At 39.7% G+C, this 18,921-nt stretch overlaps 1 protein-coding gene across 10 annotated transcripts in view; it reads left to right on the top strand.

The window, feature by feature from the left end:
- Window positions 1-16,410, top strand: part of LOC122351126 (pre-B-cell leukemia transcription factor 3-like) — a 24,759-nt gene extending 8,349 nt beyond the window's left edge. For 2 of the 10 annotated variants that reach the window (XM_043248016.1, XM_043248015.1), the window contains exons 3-10: window positions 5,162-5,403; window positions 7,344-7,534; window positions 8,763-8,898; window positions 10,801-10,830; window positions 13,961-14,126; window positions 14,701-14,778; window positions 15,206-15,318; window positions 16,265-16,399. In XM_043248016.1, the coding sequence (XP_043103951.1) occupies window positions 5,162-5,403; window positions 7,344-7,534; window positions 8,763-8,898; window positions 10,801-10,830; window positions 13,961-14,126; window positions 14,701-14,778; window positions 15,206-15,318; window positions 16,265-16,384 (1,076 nt within the window). In that variant the 3' untranslated portion in view covers window positions 16,385-16,399. Of the gene's footprint in view, window positions 1-5,161; window positions 5,404-7,343; window positions 7,535-8,762; window positions 8,899-10,800; window positions 10,831-13,960; window positions 14,127-14,700; window positions 14,779-15,205; window positions 15,319-16,264 lie in introns of all 10 variants that reach the window. The other 8 variants (XM_043248018.1, XM_043248017.1, XM_043248020.1 and 5 more) reach the window with 5 other exon arrangements.
- The last annotated feature ends 2,511 nt before the right edge of the window (window positions 16,411-18,921 follow it).

Raw genomic sequence — 18,921 nt, 5'->3', positions numbered from 1 at the left:
CATTAAAATTATTATATGTAATATTTTTCGTAGTATTTATTTAATATCATGAATTATAAATTCATAAATATTATTAAATTACAACACATGACATTTAAAAAATCTTATTGACCTTGAGATAGTCATGAAGATATCGTAATCAATTCTAAAAAGTAAAATTATAAAATAAAATTATATATATGTGTGTGTGTTAAAATGTAAAACATGGGCTCGAGAACCCTAAAATACTTTCGGGAGCGAACAGGGTAAAGATTCAACAGGAAATGACTAGACTCTTATTTCTGTTGTTAAGAGAAAGTGGCCCCATAAAGCACAGCGCTGTTTGCTTCAAGCTCTTGCAGCAGGTGGAGGTGGAAGAAAGGAGGGGGTCCGTGTCTACAAACGTGCCCATTATGGATGGCTCTCCTGGGCAGCCGTGGCACCAATACACCCGGCCTGCAGCCTGGAGGGGCCCGGCGCGCTCTCCGCACAGCCGAGTAATCATTTTTATCCCCGCCATTTCCCAAATAGAAATGGACACGTATGATAAAAGTGTCAGGGCCAGTGTGGGCGACAGGACCTTCTAACTGCATTACATGTCACATCCTCACGTCCCTCTCTGTTTTGCTTTGCCTGCGAACGGCCGTGTTATTGCTCGCAGGAACTTGGCGGTAATATACAGTGCGAGACAAGCAGCTCTTTATGGTCTCAGATTATTTGGTTTGAATGAAAGTGCTGATTTATGTCTGTTTAAGTGAAAAGCTCTGTAAATTCCCTCAGCTGCGTTTCCTGTTCTGGTCCTTCAGGAGCGACTGAGCGGAATGGTAGTGACAACTGAGGCTGGTGTGGAAATGTGTCAGTTGTGGTGTATTTAATATACCTGACAGAAACGTGAAGAAATAAACCAACCTCAAAAACTAAGCCTTTGCCTCCTCTAACGTAACACAAATCAAACGCAAACCCAAACACGTTCATACTTGCATATGCTGCCCAGCGAGCACCCAAATCATCACCTCATCTGGAAAGTATCATGCTCATTTTTTTTAAAAGCCATAGTTGTGTACAAACCTCTGATAAACATCTAAAACCGCAGACAACATCTGCTAAATGTCGCTCTAGCATCTGACAGGGAAGAGTTTGGCTAATCCACATGAAAATGATGTACACATCAAATCAGGATTGTTATAGTTAACCTTTAGAAAAAAATTACTTTTAATAAAATAAACATTAACTGAATATAAAACGTACTTAAAAACATTGATGTGCTTGATGAAAAAACTAATCTCGACATTAAAAAGCATAGAAAAATGACAATAATGCAACAACTTTTTTTTTTTACTATGTAAAAATTTTACATTTATTCACAATATTAATAAAATATATAAATCAATACATATTCAGATTATTCAAACTAAAATAAATTAATAAAACGTTAATAAAAGCATTTAAAAATAACTAAATGCAATAAATAAAAATGATTAAATAAAAGCAAAAATAATAAATATAAATGTAAAATAAATGGATGAAAATGTGAAATATGGAAAAAAGGTAGGCTAAAAATTTTAAATATTAATACAATATAATAAAGACTTGAAACATGATGTAAATTAAAGCCAAATGAAATGAACGCATGTACTAAAATCAATAACATTAAAAATTTAAATAAAACATTTTAAAAACACTTTAAAAATCATGAAATGACAAAAACTAATACGATTAAAATAATAATAATTAAAATATAAAAGCATATAAATTTGCGAATTTAAAATAATAGTAAACTAAAACTACACACATTAATAAACTGAACACAAACACACACACACACACACACACACCAAAATAAAAAAAATTAAAAAACAACTAAAGCAGCATATTTCAGAAAACTATTATAGTATCCTGAAGTGAAATAAGACTGGATTAACTTGATGTTGTGTGTATGTGTAGTAGTGTGTCTGCTCTTGGAGTCAGTGGAGCAGGGTCATATTGTCCCTGGTGTGGCCTTGGCTCTGTGCGCTGACACTGCATTGTCCAGCACGGCCAGCTGAGCGTCTCACACAAATGACCTCATTCATCCTCGGCCTCTCACACCATTACACCCCGTGGCCTAATATCAACAGCACATACATGCGCTAACACCTGATCAATAGCGCACGGGCCAGGCAGTCTTGGCTGAAGGTGCCGCGCTTTAAATTTGTTGTGTTAGCCGAGTAAATGGTCTCTTCATGTTGACAGCGTCTTGTCTTTGTTTATTTACAAAAGTGGGTTAGCTAGAGTGTCCGTGTTCAGTGGGGTTTGTTTGTACTCTGGGTTTGCTCGCCGCAGGCGTTGATGGATTGTAGTTTTTTTTTTTTTTTTAGGTTGTGCTTTATGGGAGCAAGTCTTGAAGTCTGTTTGCAAAACCATAAAATGAATGTGTAAATATTTGTTTATGTTGTAATGTGCACAAGAATTGGAAGCAAGTAGCATTGCAAACTTAAACCCTTAGTCAGTTATGTTAGTGTGTATATATGCATTCAAACTTGTGTTTTGTTTGTGGGATTGATATAATAAATAATCTAGGTAGTTGATATAAAAATCAAGCAATGCTCTGTGTCATGGAAAGGGTGGCTATACTAAATGCACTTATTTTTTCAATTGTTTGTTTGAAAGACATGAATAATTATATTCAGCAAGATGGCATGAAATTGAAAAACAAATGAGGGTAAAGACATTTATAATGTTACAGTGGATTTATATTTTAAATAAATGCTGTTCTTTTGAACTTTCCATTCATCAAAAACATATCCTGGTTTCCAGACAAATAAGCAGGACTGCTGTTTTCAACAATAATAATAACAGAACATGTTTTCTGAACAATATTGGAATGATGAAGGATTGTGTAACACCGAAGACTGAAGTAATAATGCTAAAAATTCATCTCAGCCTCACAGGAATAAGGAATTAGGAATTACTTAAATAAAATGTAATAAAGCATAAGTTATTTTAAATTGCAATAACATTTCACAATATTCCTGGTTTTACTGGATTTTTATCAAACGAATGAAGCCTTACTGACCCCAATTTTTTAAACAAGTCTGTATTTCAGTTTTATTAAAAAAATGTTCAAGTTTTTTTTCTTCCCCAATATAATGTTCAGCTGCTCGAATGTAAAATACAATTATTTAAACTGTTTACCCATCCCTTCTTGTATGTAATGTGTGTGTGTGTGTGTGTGTGTGTGTGTCTTTGTGTCTCTGTCAAACACACAGAGAGGCTTAGCTGCTTGCCAGGCTTCCACAGTGCAATAATAAAGTCAGTAATCTCCTCATTTAGGATTCAGCATCTCACAGTATCTTAATGAAGCCTGTAATGAAGCTCTCAGAAACTCTCAGAACCCCCAAATCACCCACTAGTCAAACCATCCAAAATACCCAGACCAACCACAGCATACGCAAACTCGTCTTAGTCCTAGACATTTCTTTGTGCATTTATGATGATTTCTTGCCCCCTGTGTTAGCTGAATAAAAGTATGTTAATTTCAGCTTGTTTTTTTATTCTGATTTTAAGGCTCTTTTTTTATGCCTGGCTTTTAAAGCTTATGTGTTGAATGAAAATGAATTGGGATCTATTCTTTACGTCCTCATAAAATTGAAAGGTAAAACGGAAATGGCGGGAAACTGTGATCCAGGCAGCTGTAGGTACCAAGAACGGTTTCTTACGGTTAACGGCAAACACTGCTCTGTGAAAGTCGAAATCGGGATGTGTCCCAAATAACAAAAGCCTGCAGACAGTGCGCATCTTCTTAGAGAGGCCGCCGTTACAAATACATGTTAAGATTAAAACGTTTGATTAAAATCCTTCACAAAAAGAACTTTTTCTGCTTCATTATTCTCCTATATGAATGGAATTCATTATGCAAACACGGAGAGAGAGAAAGAGAAAGAGGCAAGCATGATGAGGAAGTTTGTAATCAATCTTAATGGCTCTTTACTGCTCCAAGGTTCATTATGAATATCAAGCAAACACAATGAGCTATCTTTCACCCTCATATCGATTGCTATGCAAATTTACATACATTTCAAGCAGCCTTGCCTCTGCAGAGAGCAGAACCGGGTTGTATAATAAAACAGTTTGTTAACAACGAAACATAACTGCACTTGTGAGAACACTTTCTGCTCATTATTACGCCGTCCTCGTGATTTGGGAACAGCAGGCGAGCGCGTTCAGACACGTGTACAAGCGCGCCTTTCTGTTTAGCATCGCCTCAGCGTGGAGAGGTGCCATCACGCTGTTGAGTGTGTGTCAGTCGGTGAGTGTCCCTGTCATGTATGGCTGTGAGTACACACACCGTGTGTGCAGTGTGCTGTGAAAATTCGAGAAGGCAGCACTGCAAAACAGAGGAAAAACAAATTCGTACCTACGGGCCTTTTCAGCACTCTCTCAATACCCCCAGCGCCCTGATCCGTCTCACTTTAACTCAAGCATAGAGATGGGCTGGAGTGGACGACGTATTTTTACTCTAATACAGTCTGTAGTTATTTTGGCCTGTTGTGACAGATAGTGGTATTTGCTGACAGACAGAGGTTTGATTGCAGAGCTGACTACTCGCGTTATAGTGCGCCTGTGATTACGCCTATATGAAATTCAATCATTCCTCAGTAATTCGTTCACTCTTTCATCATTCACGGGACATGAGGGCAGCAGACGGACGCAAGCGGGACAGTATACATCTTAACTAGTTTGTTTTTTTTAGTGTTGCTGGAAACTTGTTGCATTATGTCTGGTTTAGACACAGTATCCATCACATTCCTTTACAAACATGTAGAGTTAATACACTTTTTTTTAATGGTTCAGTAAGTTGTGAATGTACTCTACTGAAAAGAATACTTTGGTCAGAAATTACGTTTCTTTCAACTCGTTTAATTTATGGGTGAACTATCCATTTACATTTCAAACTCAAACATGTCTGGAACAAGTAAATGATGACAGATTTTTCATTTTTGTCCAAACCATCCCCTTACTAAAACCTTACAAAAACAATATATTTGAAAAATGTCACTCCGGTCCAGTTTTCTTTGGGCCCATATTTTTTTTTTTTTTACAATTTGTTAAATCACAGTTAAATCATACATCTATTCAAAACTGTTTAAGAATTAAAAAGCCTCGTCATGTCACTGACCGATCGCTTCTTGTTGTTTATCAGGTCTAAGTATCCGCGGGGCTCAGGAGGAGGATCCGCCGGATCCACAGCTGATGCGTCTTGACAACATGCTTCTGGCAGAGGGCGTGTCGGGACCGGAGAAGGGCGGAGGATCAGCGGCGGCGGCGGCGGCGGCAGCAGCAGCCGGCAGTCCCACTGACAACTCCATCGAGCACTCTGACTACAGGGCCAAACTCTCCCAGATCAGACAGATCTACCATACCGAGCTGGAGAAATATGAGCAGGTAAATCACTTTCACAGCTTACAGTAAATATTCCTGTTCATTTCTTCGCCATTTAGCTCAAACAAGCCTTTTTTTTAAACTAATAAAATTTTATGTAAATAATCTAATGTAAAGTTTTTGTATGGTAAACTGTGACCATTACTTTCTTGCATCTGTTGAACCGCATATTCGCCTTTACATTTGTTTTTCTGTTGATTTTGACAAAATCTCTCATTTTGATTTTAATGGGAAAAGCAATTTAAGTAGCTCTTCATTTACATTCTGTAGTCCTAGATCATTTTCCAGCCTGGCAAACACTGAAATTTTTACATCAAGTTAAGCCCAACCAGATTGTAATGGTACAGAGCCAAGAAGACTTCAAAAGAACTTTGTATCTGCGTTCACACATTTGCATTGATCCTATAAATGTGAATAATCCCAGATTGCTGTTCTGTCTGAATGGGTGTTTTTCACTGAAGCTCCATGACAGGTTTAAAGTGAGACCTGAAGGCCTTCATCTGAACTGAAGGAGTCAGAGGTCTAAACCTGAGCAAGCATTTTGCATTTTACAGTCCTGTCTGTCATGATTACGACTGAGAGCGGATGTGATTTACGGTGGTATTCAGGCATTAGGACATCTTCAACTTACCTGACCCCTGAACAGCGGTAGTCTAGACATCCTCTTATAAATATTGAGCAGACGCTTTTAGTTACAGTGTGGAGAGCAGCCTCTGATTGCATAGTGCATTTGAGAGTGTCGCTATGCAGGACTGGCTGCTTCATTGAGGTCATGTATTGATTCTTTAATGGAGCTGACATTAATTTTTGATTCAGCGCTTTGATTATTTTTCTCATAATCAAGGACGAGTTGAACGAGGGTGTTTCAATCATAATGTTTTTCAGATGCGCTACAGTTAAAGTGCTCAATGTTTGAGGAGATGCCTTAAAAATAGTTATAAGTAATAGCTGCATGTCTCTTTGTAGTGGGTCAATGACATGATGATCATTTTATGCCTGATCTGCAACCAACATGAACGCAAGTACAAATCTCTAAGAACTTGTGTATTAAACTACATATTACAAGGTTTTTGCTGTTTACTCTTGTTTGTCATTGACCCCCTGGTGTTCATTCTGTACAAGCACCATAAACAATAAAGAATGGTCAGGAGAACACTTTTATTTCTAAATAACAATCCTTTTAATATGATATGGAAGTTGTTTAGCTGATGATGGCTTCGCCAGCCAATGGCCCAAATTAGTCTGATTAACTTGCAAGCGTTTAAAAAGGGAGTGTGCGGAAAAGGTGGCTCAACCCTTTCACCCAGAGTAAATGCATCTTTCTTAAGGGTGTTCCCTCTTTTAATTATCTAAATGTAAATACTTAACGAATTTTACTCCGAGTAATGAGCTAAAGTGCGCACTACCTAAATTAGTTATTCTAATTAATCATGTATGAACCACTGCTTTAACGAAAAGCTGTTTAAATTCTACTGGCGCTGGGCAGGTGCCAAATTGCAAATCGGCATTTGCATTCATAGATGACTTCACCTATTAAGCCGTTCAAGTCCTCCGCAGCACTACAAACAGTATGGATGGTGTTTTTCCCATGCTTTCAAGAGCAGCAGCTTTGAACTTGCTTCAAAAATTGCTGATTGCTGCTCCAGAGAGCTTCAAACGAATGCAGTTGAACTGATGTGCTTCTTCTGCGGAATAACGTCAAAGAGCATTTCTGTCACTGTGCTGAGAGTATGTAACGATTTTAAAAAGAGGGTCAATCTCTAGGATGTTTTTGGAGTTTAAGTGAGGATGTGATGCCGGAATTGTGTATTCAGAAATTATTTATTAGTGTAGCTGTTGAGTCTCAGCAGCAGTTTCTAAAGACTTCAGAGTAATTTAGTTTTGCATAATGCATTTTACACCTACATCCTCACTCAGAATAAAAGCTGTGTCTTTCTCCACAGGCATGTAACGAGTTCACTACCCACGTCATGAATCTGTTGAGGGAGCAGTCTCGCACACGGCCCATCTCGCCCAAAGAGATCGAGCGCATGGTCAGCATCATCCATCGCAAATTCAGCTCCATCCAAATGCAACTTAAACAGAGCACCTGTGAGGCCGTCATGATCTTGAGGTCCCGCTTCCTCGATGCCAGGTTAGTATCAGTGTGTATTTACATATGAGTTGCATCATTTGTATTTGAAACAATTAATCTTTTGCTAATTAATCAGTGCAAGAAGATAATGATTAGAGAATAAGATTTCAAGGTAACCATCAATTATAATGGCCCCAGAAGGTGTGGTCGCATTTACAAATCAAGTCATGTCAATAGGAATCCTCTCAATCTGATATTTAATGTATTTGTGTTAAAGTTCTCCAAAAGATTTCACCCATGTTCAAATTGGTCACATGTAATGATTTCCATTAAGTTATTCAAAAGATTCATTATTTCAGTTATTTTAAGTAGGAACCATGTTTTACTCTATTCTGGGTTCATTTGACCTAACCAGTCAGGTTTTAGGCACTGCCACAGATTGTATGGCACCTGTTATCAACCAACCACAATAAAGCGTTCATTATTATTCAACCATTGGCGGTTAAGATGTGGTCTTGCCAATACTACAGTTTTAGAGCCTTTAGGCCAACCACTGAACACAGTCATACTAAGCACCTGAAAGCAGTTAAGAGTTTTATAGAGTGGAAATGAAGTCATTTGCGTTTGGTGGGTAGGAGGTCATCAGCAGGTGGTCCAGATTACTGTAATCACAAACAGTTGGTAGAGGAGATCTAGAGAGGCGTAGAGGGGAGAGAAATGATTCAGTGAACATGAGAAAAGAGCGGATGAGGTCTCAAGGAGAACACTCAAGTGAAGCGGAAGCACAATTGTTTGGCCGGCCAGTCGTGTGAAAGGCATTAAACAAGGCGAGAGAAAGAAGCCAGCGCTTAACCGTAGCGGGGTGGGCCTCAGTGAGTGGCGGTAAGTGCAACTCCATCAGGCCCTGCCCCAGTACTTGAGGAACAGTGTTCAGCTGGCCATGGCTTGATTTTCCTAATGTCCCAAGATACAGCTCTGACTGGGAATGCTTGAGCACCTCTTAACGCCCCCATCAGAGTGAAAGAAAACGCGATAGAGGGAGAAATAGAGAGGGAAAGCTCATCGCTCTAAACACTGAACATTTCACGCTTCGCTTCGAGCTCAACCGTTAACGTAACATCGTCCATTTGTGTCTACATATGTATTCTGATAATAGCCTTCCCGACTTCATTTCCTGCCAGCAGCTTCATTATGAGTTTGGCCATCACACATGGTTTTATTTGAGTTTCTCTAATTGCCTTCCTCCTCTTGTCCACCCCCCCCCCTCCCCCCACTTGTCCGACATCAGACGGAAACGGCGGAACTTCAGCAAGCAGGCGACCGAGATCCTGAATGAGTATTTTTACTCGCATCTTAGTAACCCTTACCCCAGTGAAGAGGCCAAAGAGGAGCTGGCTAAGAAGTGCAGCATAACAGTATCCCAGGTGAGGCCACACCACATGCCACATTTGTTGGATAGTCTAGAAAAAAAGACTAACAACAGGTCAACGTTTGAAGACTTAAAGTAGGGTGACCATATGTGCCATTTTCCCCAGATGCATCCTGGACAGGATTTCTATATTGCCTAAAATATCTAGGTTTTGACGTTTATGTGTGCAGACCAATCGTATGCCAGTGTATAACATCGGTTCCTTATGTTTTTTCGAAACGCTCTCAAGGTACTTTGAAAAAAAGCAATATATAAATCTTGGCCATATCTGGGAAAAATGGCATGTATGGGAACCCTACATAAAGTCCCAGTGCTCAGGGTTTACCTGGGTAAATCCAATGCAGTTTGGTTATAGCTGATTTAAACTAGTTCTCAGCTGGTCAAACTCAGTGATATTCAACCCTGCTCCTGGAGCCAAACTGTCCTTCAGAGTTTAGTTCCAACATGCTACAAGACACATACCTCACTGATGACAAACAGCATATGCTGGTTAGGTATGTTTCAAAGAATGGCTGTTGTGTGCTAGTTTAAGCTTGTCCATAGCTGGTCGTGCTGGTCCTTAGCTGGTCACGTGCTGGTCTTAAGCTAGTCTTAAGCAACTATCTCTTCTGCTTAGGACCAGCACATGATCAGCACTTTGTCCAGCTTGAACCAGCTCAAAACAGTAGCCACGCTTCAAAACAAAGCTATCTGGCATGCACAGTTTTTTTTTCAAAAGGGCATAAACTGATCCTGAAGACCTTGATTAGGTGCTTCAGGTTCAGATTTGTTTCGTCAATGTTGGAGGTAATCTCTGCAGGACGGGGGTTACAGTTGAAGACACCTTCTATAGCTGGTTTAGAAGGTTGCCCAGTTGGTCTCCTAAGCCTGATCAGCTTAAAAATGCCAAAGAACCCTCTAAAACAGTGGTCTCCATACTCAGTCTTGGAGAGCTGGTGTTTAAACTGTGCAGGACATTGACCTTACAGGACCAAATTTGAAGACTCCTGCTCTAAAATCAGCCAACAGACCTACAGACTATCTTAGACTGGTTTAACCAATTTTTCAGCAGGGTAATACCACAATCTAGGCAAACAGTGGCTAATTGGATAGGTCACACAAAGGCCCTGTCTCAAATGATGTACTTAATGTGAACTTACGGTCTTGCTGACCTTCGCTCATATGGTGTCCAGCTTGTCATTTTAGGTTCCCAAACCTTCCCAAGCCACTATGCATCCTCAAATGTTACCCAGTAGTCCGTGTGGCAAAGTATATACTCTGAAGAGGATCGCAAGGGCTGAGGGTGCCATTTGGGACAGGGCCAAGCTTGATCAGACCAGAAAGACTCTCCAGCGTGCTCTCTCTCATTGTCCTCTTCTTTCCTCTCGTCACTGTCTAGCATGCATACCTGTTTGCTCTAACACATCAGTCTGATACTTCCACTGAGCTGAGTCTCAAGCAGGGCCTGAAGACACAGAGTGTACCCTGTTGTGGATGGATGCCACAGTTTGTGGTGATCTGTGTCAGTCATTGTGTTTTAGAGTAAATGCGTGCGTGTATGCGAGTGTATGTGTGTCGGAGAGAAAGAAGAGGGACTTTATTTTACTCACAAAGTATGATTCATTATCGCAAGGAATTTAAAAGAATCACAGTGTTTTCCCACTCTAATAACCAAATTCAGAATCCACCTGAAGGCAAGAGTACCCACCCACACCCATCTCCCCACAGACAAAACTCTTTTCAGTTTTTTTCAAACGGTCACAGAGGTGGTCAAGGAAAATGTGTACTGTTAACCTATTGGTATTAGAGCATATTTGCATACTCTGTGATGTAATAAATGTTTTTTCTCTGTGGGGAGGGGCTTATGAAGGGTTGTTCAGAGTCAGATCCTGTAAAAGCCATTCTTTTTTGCCTTCAGGGGGTGGGAACCACCATCACAGTGGCACAGGTATGTCATGACTTCTCCTGTTCCACTTTTCTTGTGCCATTTGTTTTTCTTTGTTGCTTTTCCTTTATTCTGTCACCCCTTTATGTGTGTTCACTTATACCTTAGAACATGTTAAGACATACTCAGCACTTTGTTCCCCAAAAGTCTACTGTACATTTCCTGCACTTACTGTAGTGCCAACAAATCTGCACACTTAAGCAAGTGTCGAATGGGACTATATTTGGAGTGCTCAGTAATCCAACCAAGTATTAAATAGTATTTTTTTTTTGCTGTAATATGCATATATACACCCCCTCCACTCTTCTCTAGAGAATTTCACTCGATTGTCAAAGCGCTAAAAGTATGTGTCCCTTTTGACTGTGTTATGTCTTGTCATTGCACATTTTGACATGCCTGTGATAGATATTTACCCCACATTGTATTTAATCAGTGTGTTCTGTGTATGTTCAGAAACTATTTTTTATTTAGAAATATCTTTTATTTAATAAATTTTTATGCTGGAATATAGCAATATGGTTTAAAAATAGTTTTGCAGTGTTTTTTTTTTAAAACAAATAACAGATAGTAATCTTTTCTACCAGTTATTTACATTCCTAAGGTGATCGCAATATTTCCCCACTCTTATTGTAACAGATTCTAGCACAAATAGATCCCAGAGGCTGCCTGCTTTGCCATTTTACCATGTGCAGATTTGAAGTGATGTGTGGTGGTAATGGTATTGTTGATGAAATTTAGTCGCCTTTATCAGGCACCACTTCACTGCACAGAATCAACCTCATTATCTGGGCACAATCTCTGTGCATGTGTGCTTCTCTGTCTTCTAAATGAGGCACACAAGGTCACATGATGTTATTTTTTTTTGGAGAGAGAGTTTTCATAACCACTATGATTTTAAGCATTGAGTCTAGAGGGGATGTTGTGCGCCCTGTAAATGAGTGGGCACAAAATGCGGTGCCCATCACCCAATTAAGTGCGGTTCTTCCGCTTCGATCTTCCTGCAGTTCAAACGAGCGACACTTATCAATATTTCAGCTCATTATACATGTAGTAGAGCTCTGCCTCAGGTTAATGTGTTAACTATTAATGCAGACCACTTTATTATTGATAATATCAGCAGCCCTGGCCACTGCAACCGCTCATGACAGGGAATGTGTGTGTGTGTCTGTGTGTCTCTGTGTGTGTGTGTGTGTGTGTGTGTGTGTGTGTGTGTGTGTGTGTGTGTGTGTGTGTGTGTGATGAAGCCAGAAGTCTGAGTCTCCATTTAAGCTCCACTCTCAGCAAGAGAAGCAGTATAAATCGGGAGGTATTGAGACCTGGGTAAGATCATCCATCCCATTTCAGTGACACTAGTGGCGTATTGACCCAAGCTTGGGGAGGGAGTAGTGGTGAATTATTTACTACACCCACACAGGCTTTCCTCTCCATTGGTTTAAAGCAAACAAACCAGGTATTGGGTTCCAGACATAGAAGTCTACTGCATTTCTGGTCTGTTCTCGCATACATATGATATCCGAATATGTGATGTAGATTTGTTTTAAAATATTTGTTTTTAAAAAAATACTTGACAAGTTGTGGTGTGACCAATGTGCAGGAAGTCATTTGTTGTCAAAATCATAAAACCTATAATCGTAAAAACTATATCACAGAAAGGGGCCCTTTTTCATATTTAAAAAGATTGCATTTGGTAATGTTTTTACTTCATTTTTTTAACGATTTCCTGTTTTAATCCTTTTTTTATTTGTCATTGACTTGTACAGCTAGAGAAAAATCATTTAAATGACTTCTATGTTGTAAACATGTTTTTGTTTTGTTAAAATATAAAACATTAGGGTTAGGAACAGCTAAGTTTAAGGTATTTAATCTTTAGAAGGAGGTTAGCTTAGAGACTGCGTGTGCCTCTTTTTCCATGGCCTTAAACTGCTTCATAAGCAGGTTAAGTAAAAAGGATGACGGCTAGTGCTTTCATTGCTTCCAATTAAACCTTGCTTGTTAGTTTAACCTCTAGGTAAACCCATCAAACAATTGATGTTAAGGCAAAAGCCTGCCAACGGTGGTGGCTTCAGCCGAATGGTCATTAATTTTAATTGCCTAGATATTAAAGATTTAGAAGCGCAGAGGCATGGTGGGGGTAGAAATGATCTGATGTCATGTAAATTCAGCCGCTGTAGCGTAGTGTGGCTCGGGCTGCTGGAGATATTAAAATGGAAGCAGAGAGGTGGAAATTAAATAAAGCATCATTAAGGGGCTGAGGCTCTCTGGTCCTCCAGTCCAGCCAGAGCCGGAATACGGCAGGAGAGATCGCCACGGCGACAGGCCACCGTAATTTATAGGGCTATTAAGAAACAACCCTTAATCTCTTTATTATTCCACAATTATGCAGTGCTAGCATTTGCACATCTACCACCCCCCATGTGACCCAGATCTTATTGTTTCCTGGCTGCTGTTTTTAGTAAAATTAGCATTATTGTAATTATTAATGTATTGCATTGAGGCAGTGCGGCTAGGTGTACTATCTGAGTTGTGGTTATTATTATGTCTATTATTTGTCTTAAGGCAGGAGCACAAAAGTGGTTTTATGCAAAAGAAAAGAACATTAGTGTTATTAAGATGCATAAAATCCTTGCCTTTGAAATGAGGGGAACCGAATGGATCCAAGTTACCTTAAAGAAAGGAAGAAACAAAAAGTTATATCTGTTATTGAGAATGTATTCATTTATTGAATGGGGCCAGGGACCTGAACACTTTTTAGCAAGATCTCTGTTAGCCTTGCTAGAAAATATACCACCTTCACGTCTGGCACCAGGTACCTGATCCCATAAGCACAACACTGATCCAAATTTTGCCACAAGACGAGCAGCCCCTTGTGTGTTGGTTTTGTCTAGAGACAAACAGAGAGCATGTCACGCCTCCATCCGCAATAACGCACAAGCCCTGTCTGATAATCGCTTAATTAGTCTGCATGCCCAGCGGATATTACTGTGGGAGGCTGGGGACTGTGGACTTGATGGACCCAAACATGACATCTTGAAACAATCACTCTGCTCAGTGCACAGTGCCTCGTCTGCATTGACGTCTGACACCCCCTCCTCTTTTTTCCCCCTATTTCCTTTTCTTTCCATCTCTCCCCCAGGTATCCAACTGGTTCGGCAACAAGAGGATCCGCTACAAAAAAAACATTGGCAAGTTCCAAGAGGAAGCCAACCTGTATGCCGCTAAGACAGCCGTGACTGCCGCGCACGCAGCAGCTGCCGCCGTCCAGAATAGTCAGACCAACTCACCCACCACACCCAACTCCGGTAAGCTTGCATTCATCCCGGACGGGCCCCCAAAAATCAACCAGCCATCCCCAATTCCAGCTTGGTCCCTTCTGAACCTCTGCTCCCTCTGGCATGCCGGTTGGCTGCTGTGACAGTGAGAGGTCCCAGCCGGGGGGATGAGCCTCACTCTCCTGCCTCTGAGACTATACATGCTGAACGAGACGAGCAAAGTCAAGCAGAAACTGTGTGAGCGGGTTGCACATGCTGAATATGTTTGTAGTTTTGAGGGGGTGGGAGGGTGTCGGTGCCGGTGGGGGTAAAAGAGATAATCCTCACCCACTGTCCTCCCTTTCTATCCATAAATATGTGACAATGTTACCCCCGCTGTGAATTGATGGGAATCTCTTGCTCGGAGCATGTTACACTCTTGAAGAAATGTGTAGTATGAAATAATAATGAATATTTGATTAGCAGAATGATACAGTGTCTACCTTAAATTGATGCTCTTCAGACATAATAAGCAGAAGATTTGACTGTGATAAAGACATGGCTTAGACCCTGAGGAGTTGTGGGTAAGCAATTTTTTAAGGGGTCCCCTTTTTCTTGCACCCAGGATTCCAGATGAAAGATGAAGAATTTCAGCTGGACTCTGCAGAGAACAAAAACACTCTATTAACCAACATGTTCACTGGTACTGGCCTTTTCCATAAGCTTCTTATTGTCCTTTTTGTCATTGGCATATAATTCCCTCTATGAACTAGTCCACTAGAGTAGGAATAGGTGTGAACCCCTGTGGAAAACTTAGACTTCCAACTCCATACACCATCTTTGTCCTTTTTTGTGACCACCCCTTCCTTTGTTTTGGCATTTTTGGTGACCCCCACGTGCCCTTCTAGAGATGTAATGCAACCTAACCGTCATCCCCATCCCTCCCTTTCATTTCTTCCTTGTTTCTTTTGCTCTCCTTTTGTTGCTTGCTTTCCGAGCATCACTTCCTAGCGTGGCGTGTGGTGCGCGTATGTCCTCGCACACATTGCGTGTATGTGTGAGTCTGTGATAGCCTCTCTTTCTCTCTCTCATCCTCTCGTTATTCAGCTCCTTACATCTTTCCTTTCTAGGTTCGTCAGGTTCTTTTAACCTCCCAAACTCGGGGGACATGTTCATGAGCATGCAGAATCTGAATGGGGATTCTTACCAAGGGGCACAAGTCGGAGCCAATGTGCAGTCACAGGTAGGCGCTACGCACAGGAACTGGGGCTGTGAACCAGAGCAGACCTGTCAGCTAGCCTACCATCCACATTAAAAACTCAACTCCCTCCCCCTCAACATATAGACAGTGATACAGATTTGATCATCCCCTCAACAATTAGCTTCATTATAGTCATGGAAGATTAATGATGACGATAGTCTGGACATGGATGGATCCTTCACATTTTCAGTCTGGACCCCCAACTAAATTACCATATCACAGCCCATAAGAGGCCCGTCTGACTAGACACTCATTATTTACAACATTATGCTGGTATATTGATCCTGGAGCAGACCCCATTTTGTAGTTGATGTTGTGAATGCATTTGGCTCTGACTTGAGCTCTTGGGTTGGTATTGGTTGTATGGTACTGTTCTTTCCTCCAAACCTCTATATCCTTTTCTGTCCCCTTTTCATGATTATCCCAACTTTCCTTGTTCACGTAAGCTCATTTCATCTTCATGTTAAAAGACACCATTTGAAGGAGAGAGACAAAGAGTTAATGTGTACTGAACATTTCTCAGATCTGCTCATGCTATAATAATGTATATACCATATTCTCCTCCAACTGTTGTCACGTGTGAATATTACCATGTTTTGTAGTAAATTCCAAATCAAAACTATTCCATTCCCTCTTTCTGTGATTTTGTGTTTCGAGCCTGGAAATAGAGTAACTGTTGCCAGAAAGCAATAGAGAGAGGAAACGCATATGTTGTCCTAAATGTTGCATTAAACCACATATGTATCCTTCATTTAGCTGCGTATTCCATTTTAGTATGATTCATTTAGTAAATCGCAAAGCCATCAAATTTTTGTTTAAACACCATTGCCTTTGTCTGTTGTCACCATACATCACTGTGTTGATGTTTGCATGTGTTTCTGTGAAGCAGAATGTTGACAAGCTTGACTTCCTGTTGTGTCCTCTGCAGGTGGATACCCTGCGCCATGTTATCAGTCAGACGGCAGGATACAATGATGCCCTGGGGGGGAATCCCATGTATAGTCCACATGGCTTGAATGTAAGTACAGTCTCAGTCAGCCATGACTGAAGTGCCATCAAACTAAGCAATAATAAACATATCAGATGATCCATAACGAAAACCATTTCAAATGAAAATTGTTATACATTGCCATTCATAAGTTTGAGGTCACTTTTTCATGTTTTGAAAGAAGTCTCACATGCTCACCAAGGCTATGCTTATTTGATTATTTCTGAAATATTATTACAAGCTTAACTGCTTTCTAATTTAATATATTTAAATATAATTATTTCTTGTCGTGGCAAAGCTAGATTTTAAGCAGCCGTTACTACAGTTTTCAGTGTCATGTGACCTTTTTTTAAGGAATCAGTCTAGTGTGCTGATTTGATTCTTAGGAAACCATTCTTATCGATGTTGAAAACAGTTGTGCTGATTAATAACTTTTTGGAAACCACAGTTTTTAGAATGAATATTCTTACGCTTTTGTTCAATGCAATGCATCCTTGTTGAATAAAAGTATTCATTTGCTTTTAAGGATTTAACAAAATTATGTGCCATGGGCACATAAACACCAACATTTTAGGTTAACACGCACTAAGAAGTGAGGATGTGAAAATGTGCAAATACATATAGTTATTACAACATAAATCAGAAGGACCTGAGTCAGACACCAAGGAACCACCATAAATCCAAACTCCACGACAAACAGAGTGATGATTCAGAGGATGACAGGAGTATCTATCCTATAATATGCATAAAGCGGAAAATATGACCATTTTTTAAAGCGGGAATAAATGCTTTGCTCAGTAAAAGCTCAAGCGGCTCAAGTGTTTAGGAGTGGTGTGAGGAAAATGAGATTCAGAAATATATTAAGTCAGTTTGTTGCCTGTGTAAACAGTTCCTATTACAGTAACCTATAACGTGGTAAGATGAAAAGGCTTTTACTAGCACGTCTTGCCTCTGTTTGCCTGTTTTGCAATGCTTCAAAGAATTTGCAATATCCTTATCAACATGATGAAATATGAAAGTATGATTGCCTGCAGCCATCTGCAGGCATGAATTTTATCTTCCTTGATGAGGTTTGATATGATGTTTTTTTTTCCAACCATACACTGCGTAATATGAAACCATCAGAGTAAAGACTCATTTATTTGATGAGAGAGAGAAAGAGAGAGAGAGAGTAATACAGACATATATCTTCCTTGAGCTAAACACAGGTTTAGATGCTATATCTGTTACCTGGCCTGTCAAGAAATTGTTTATAAAAACATAAACTTGTGTTAGCCTTAAACATAAAAAAACTGCTGAGTGACAAGGCTCAGTGGCTGGTGAGCTGATAAAATAGGGGCATGTAAATTTATAGTTTATGAATGACAACTGAGGATTTTCTGGATTTGTAATACTATCAAATGAGCTAGTAAAATGTGCTTTAAGGATTATTACATATTCCTGATACAAAACAGCTTATTTATCGGTCCAAATGGTCCTTTACATTATCTAAAAAGACAAATGAGCTTTCCAAAAGCAAAACAAATCACTTTATATTGAGAAACAGATGCAATCAGATGGAGGAATAATTTGCAGTGAGGTAATTAATAGAGCAGAGCTGTCATATGTGTACTTTCTGATGACTGTTAGAGCTCCATTTGCATGAATTAACTCTAGCAAAGCACACAACGATAAATGTCATAAGTCAAAACGTATGCCCGATTTTTCACAGCAGTGGGACCCAAACGTGGCAGTGTATCTGTGGCTAATGCTGAGACGTGCTGTGTGTGTGTGCGTGCGTGTGTGTGTAGAGGCCTCTGTGGCCTGTAGCTGTGCAGATGAAGTGTCAGCCTCTCGCAGGCTCAAACGCCACACTTTCACACTCTCTCACTCTGGTCCACTGCTCAAGTCAGAACTCACTCTATCATTACAACAAGTGTGTGTGTGTGTGTGTTTGTGTGCGTGTGTGTCAGGCTGAATGCGAGTGATCCATGTCATCAGGGTACAGCAGACTTCCTCATAACGCTCGCGTTTCAGCATCAGTCCAGACATTGTGGCTGGAGGAGACTAGCACAATCTATTTATTGACCTGTTCCAGGAACTCGAAATCAGCAAAATCCTAATTCCGCCACTGAACAGTCCCCATACACACACACACGCACACAGGCACAAACATCTCCCCATGCTTTTTATATAGAAACACAGACAGATTGTTTTGATAACCAAACACCTCATTAGCAAATCAGCATACGGCAGTAGTTCACAACTAGTGTTGCTTTAGGATCCAGATTTCACTTGAAGCGACAATTCCTTCAAATGTTCATTGTAAAAATTATTTTTTTTATTGAATTTTTTTATGAAATGTAAATTAAACCATTATTATTTGTATTAACTATTAGTAGTAGTATTAAAACAGTTATTCACCATGTATTATTAATTATTTATTTAGTAGTAGTATGAATATTATGATTTGCCATGTTCATAATTTTATTTATTTAATCATTCATTTATTCAGTTGTTTGTTTTAGTTTGTTTTGGGATTTATTTCAGTTTTTTGTTGTTATTGTTATTGTTATTATTATTATTATTATTATGTTAAGCAATGATTCACCATATAT

The sequence above is a fragment of the Puntigrus tetrazona genome, chromosome 8 (assembly GCF_018831695.1).
Source record: "Puntigrus tetrazona isolate hp1 chromosome 8, ASM1883169v1, whole genome shotgun sequence".
NCBI lineage: Eukaryota > Metazoa > Chordata > Actinopteri > Cypriniformes > Cyprinidae > Puntigrus > Puntigrus tetrazona.
Note: the sequence above shows the minus strand (reverse complement) of the source record. Positions and strands in the feature narration are given on the sequence as shown.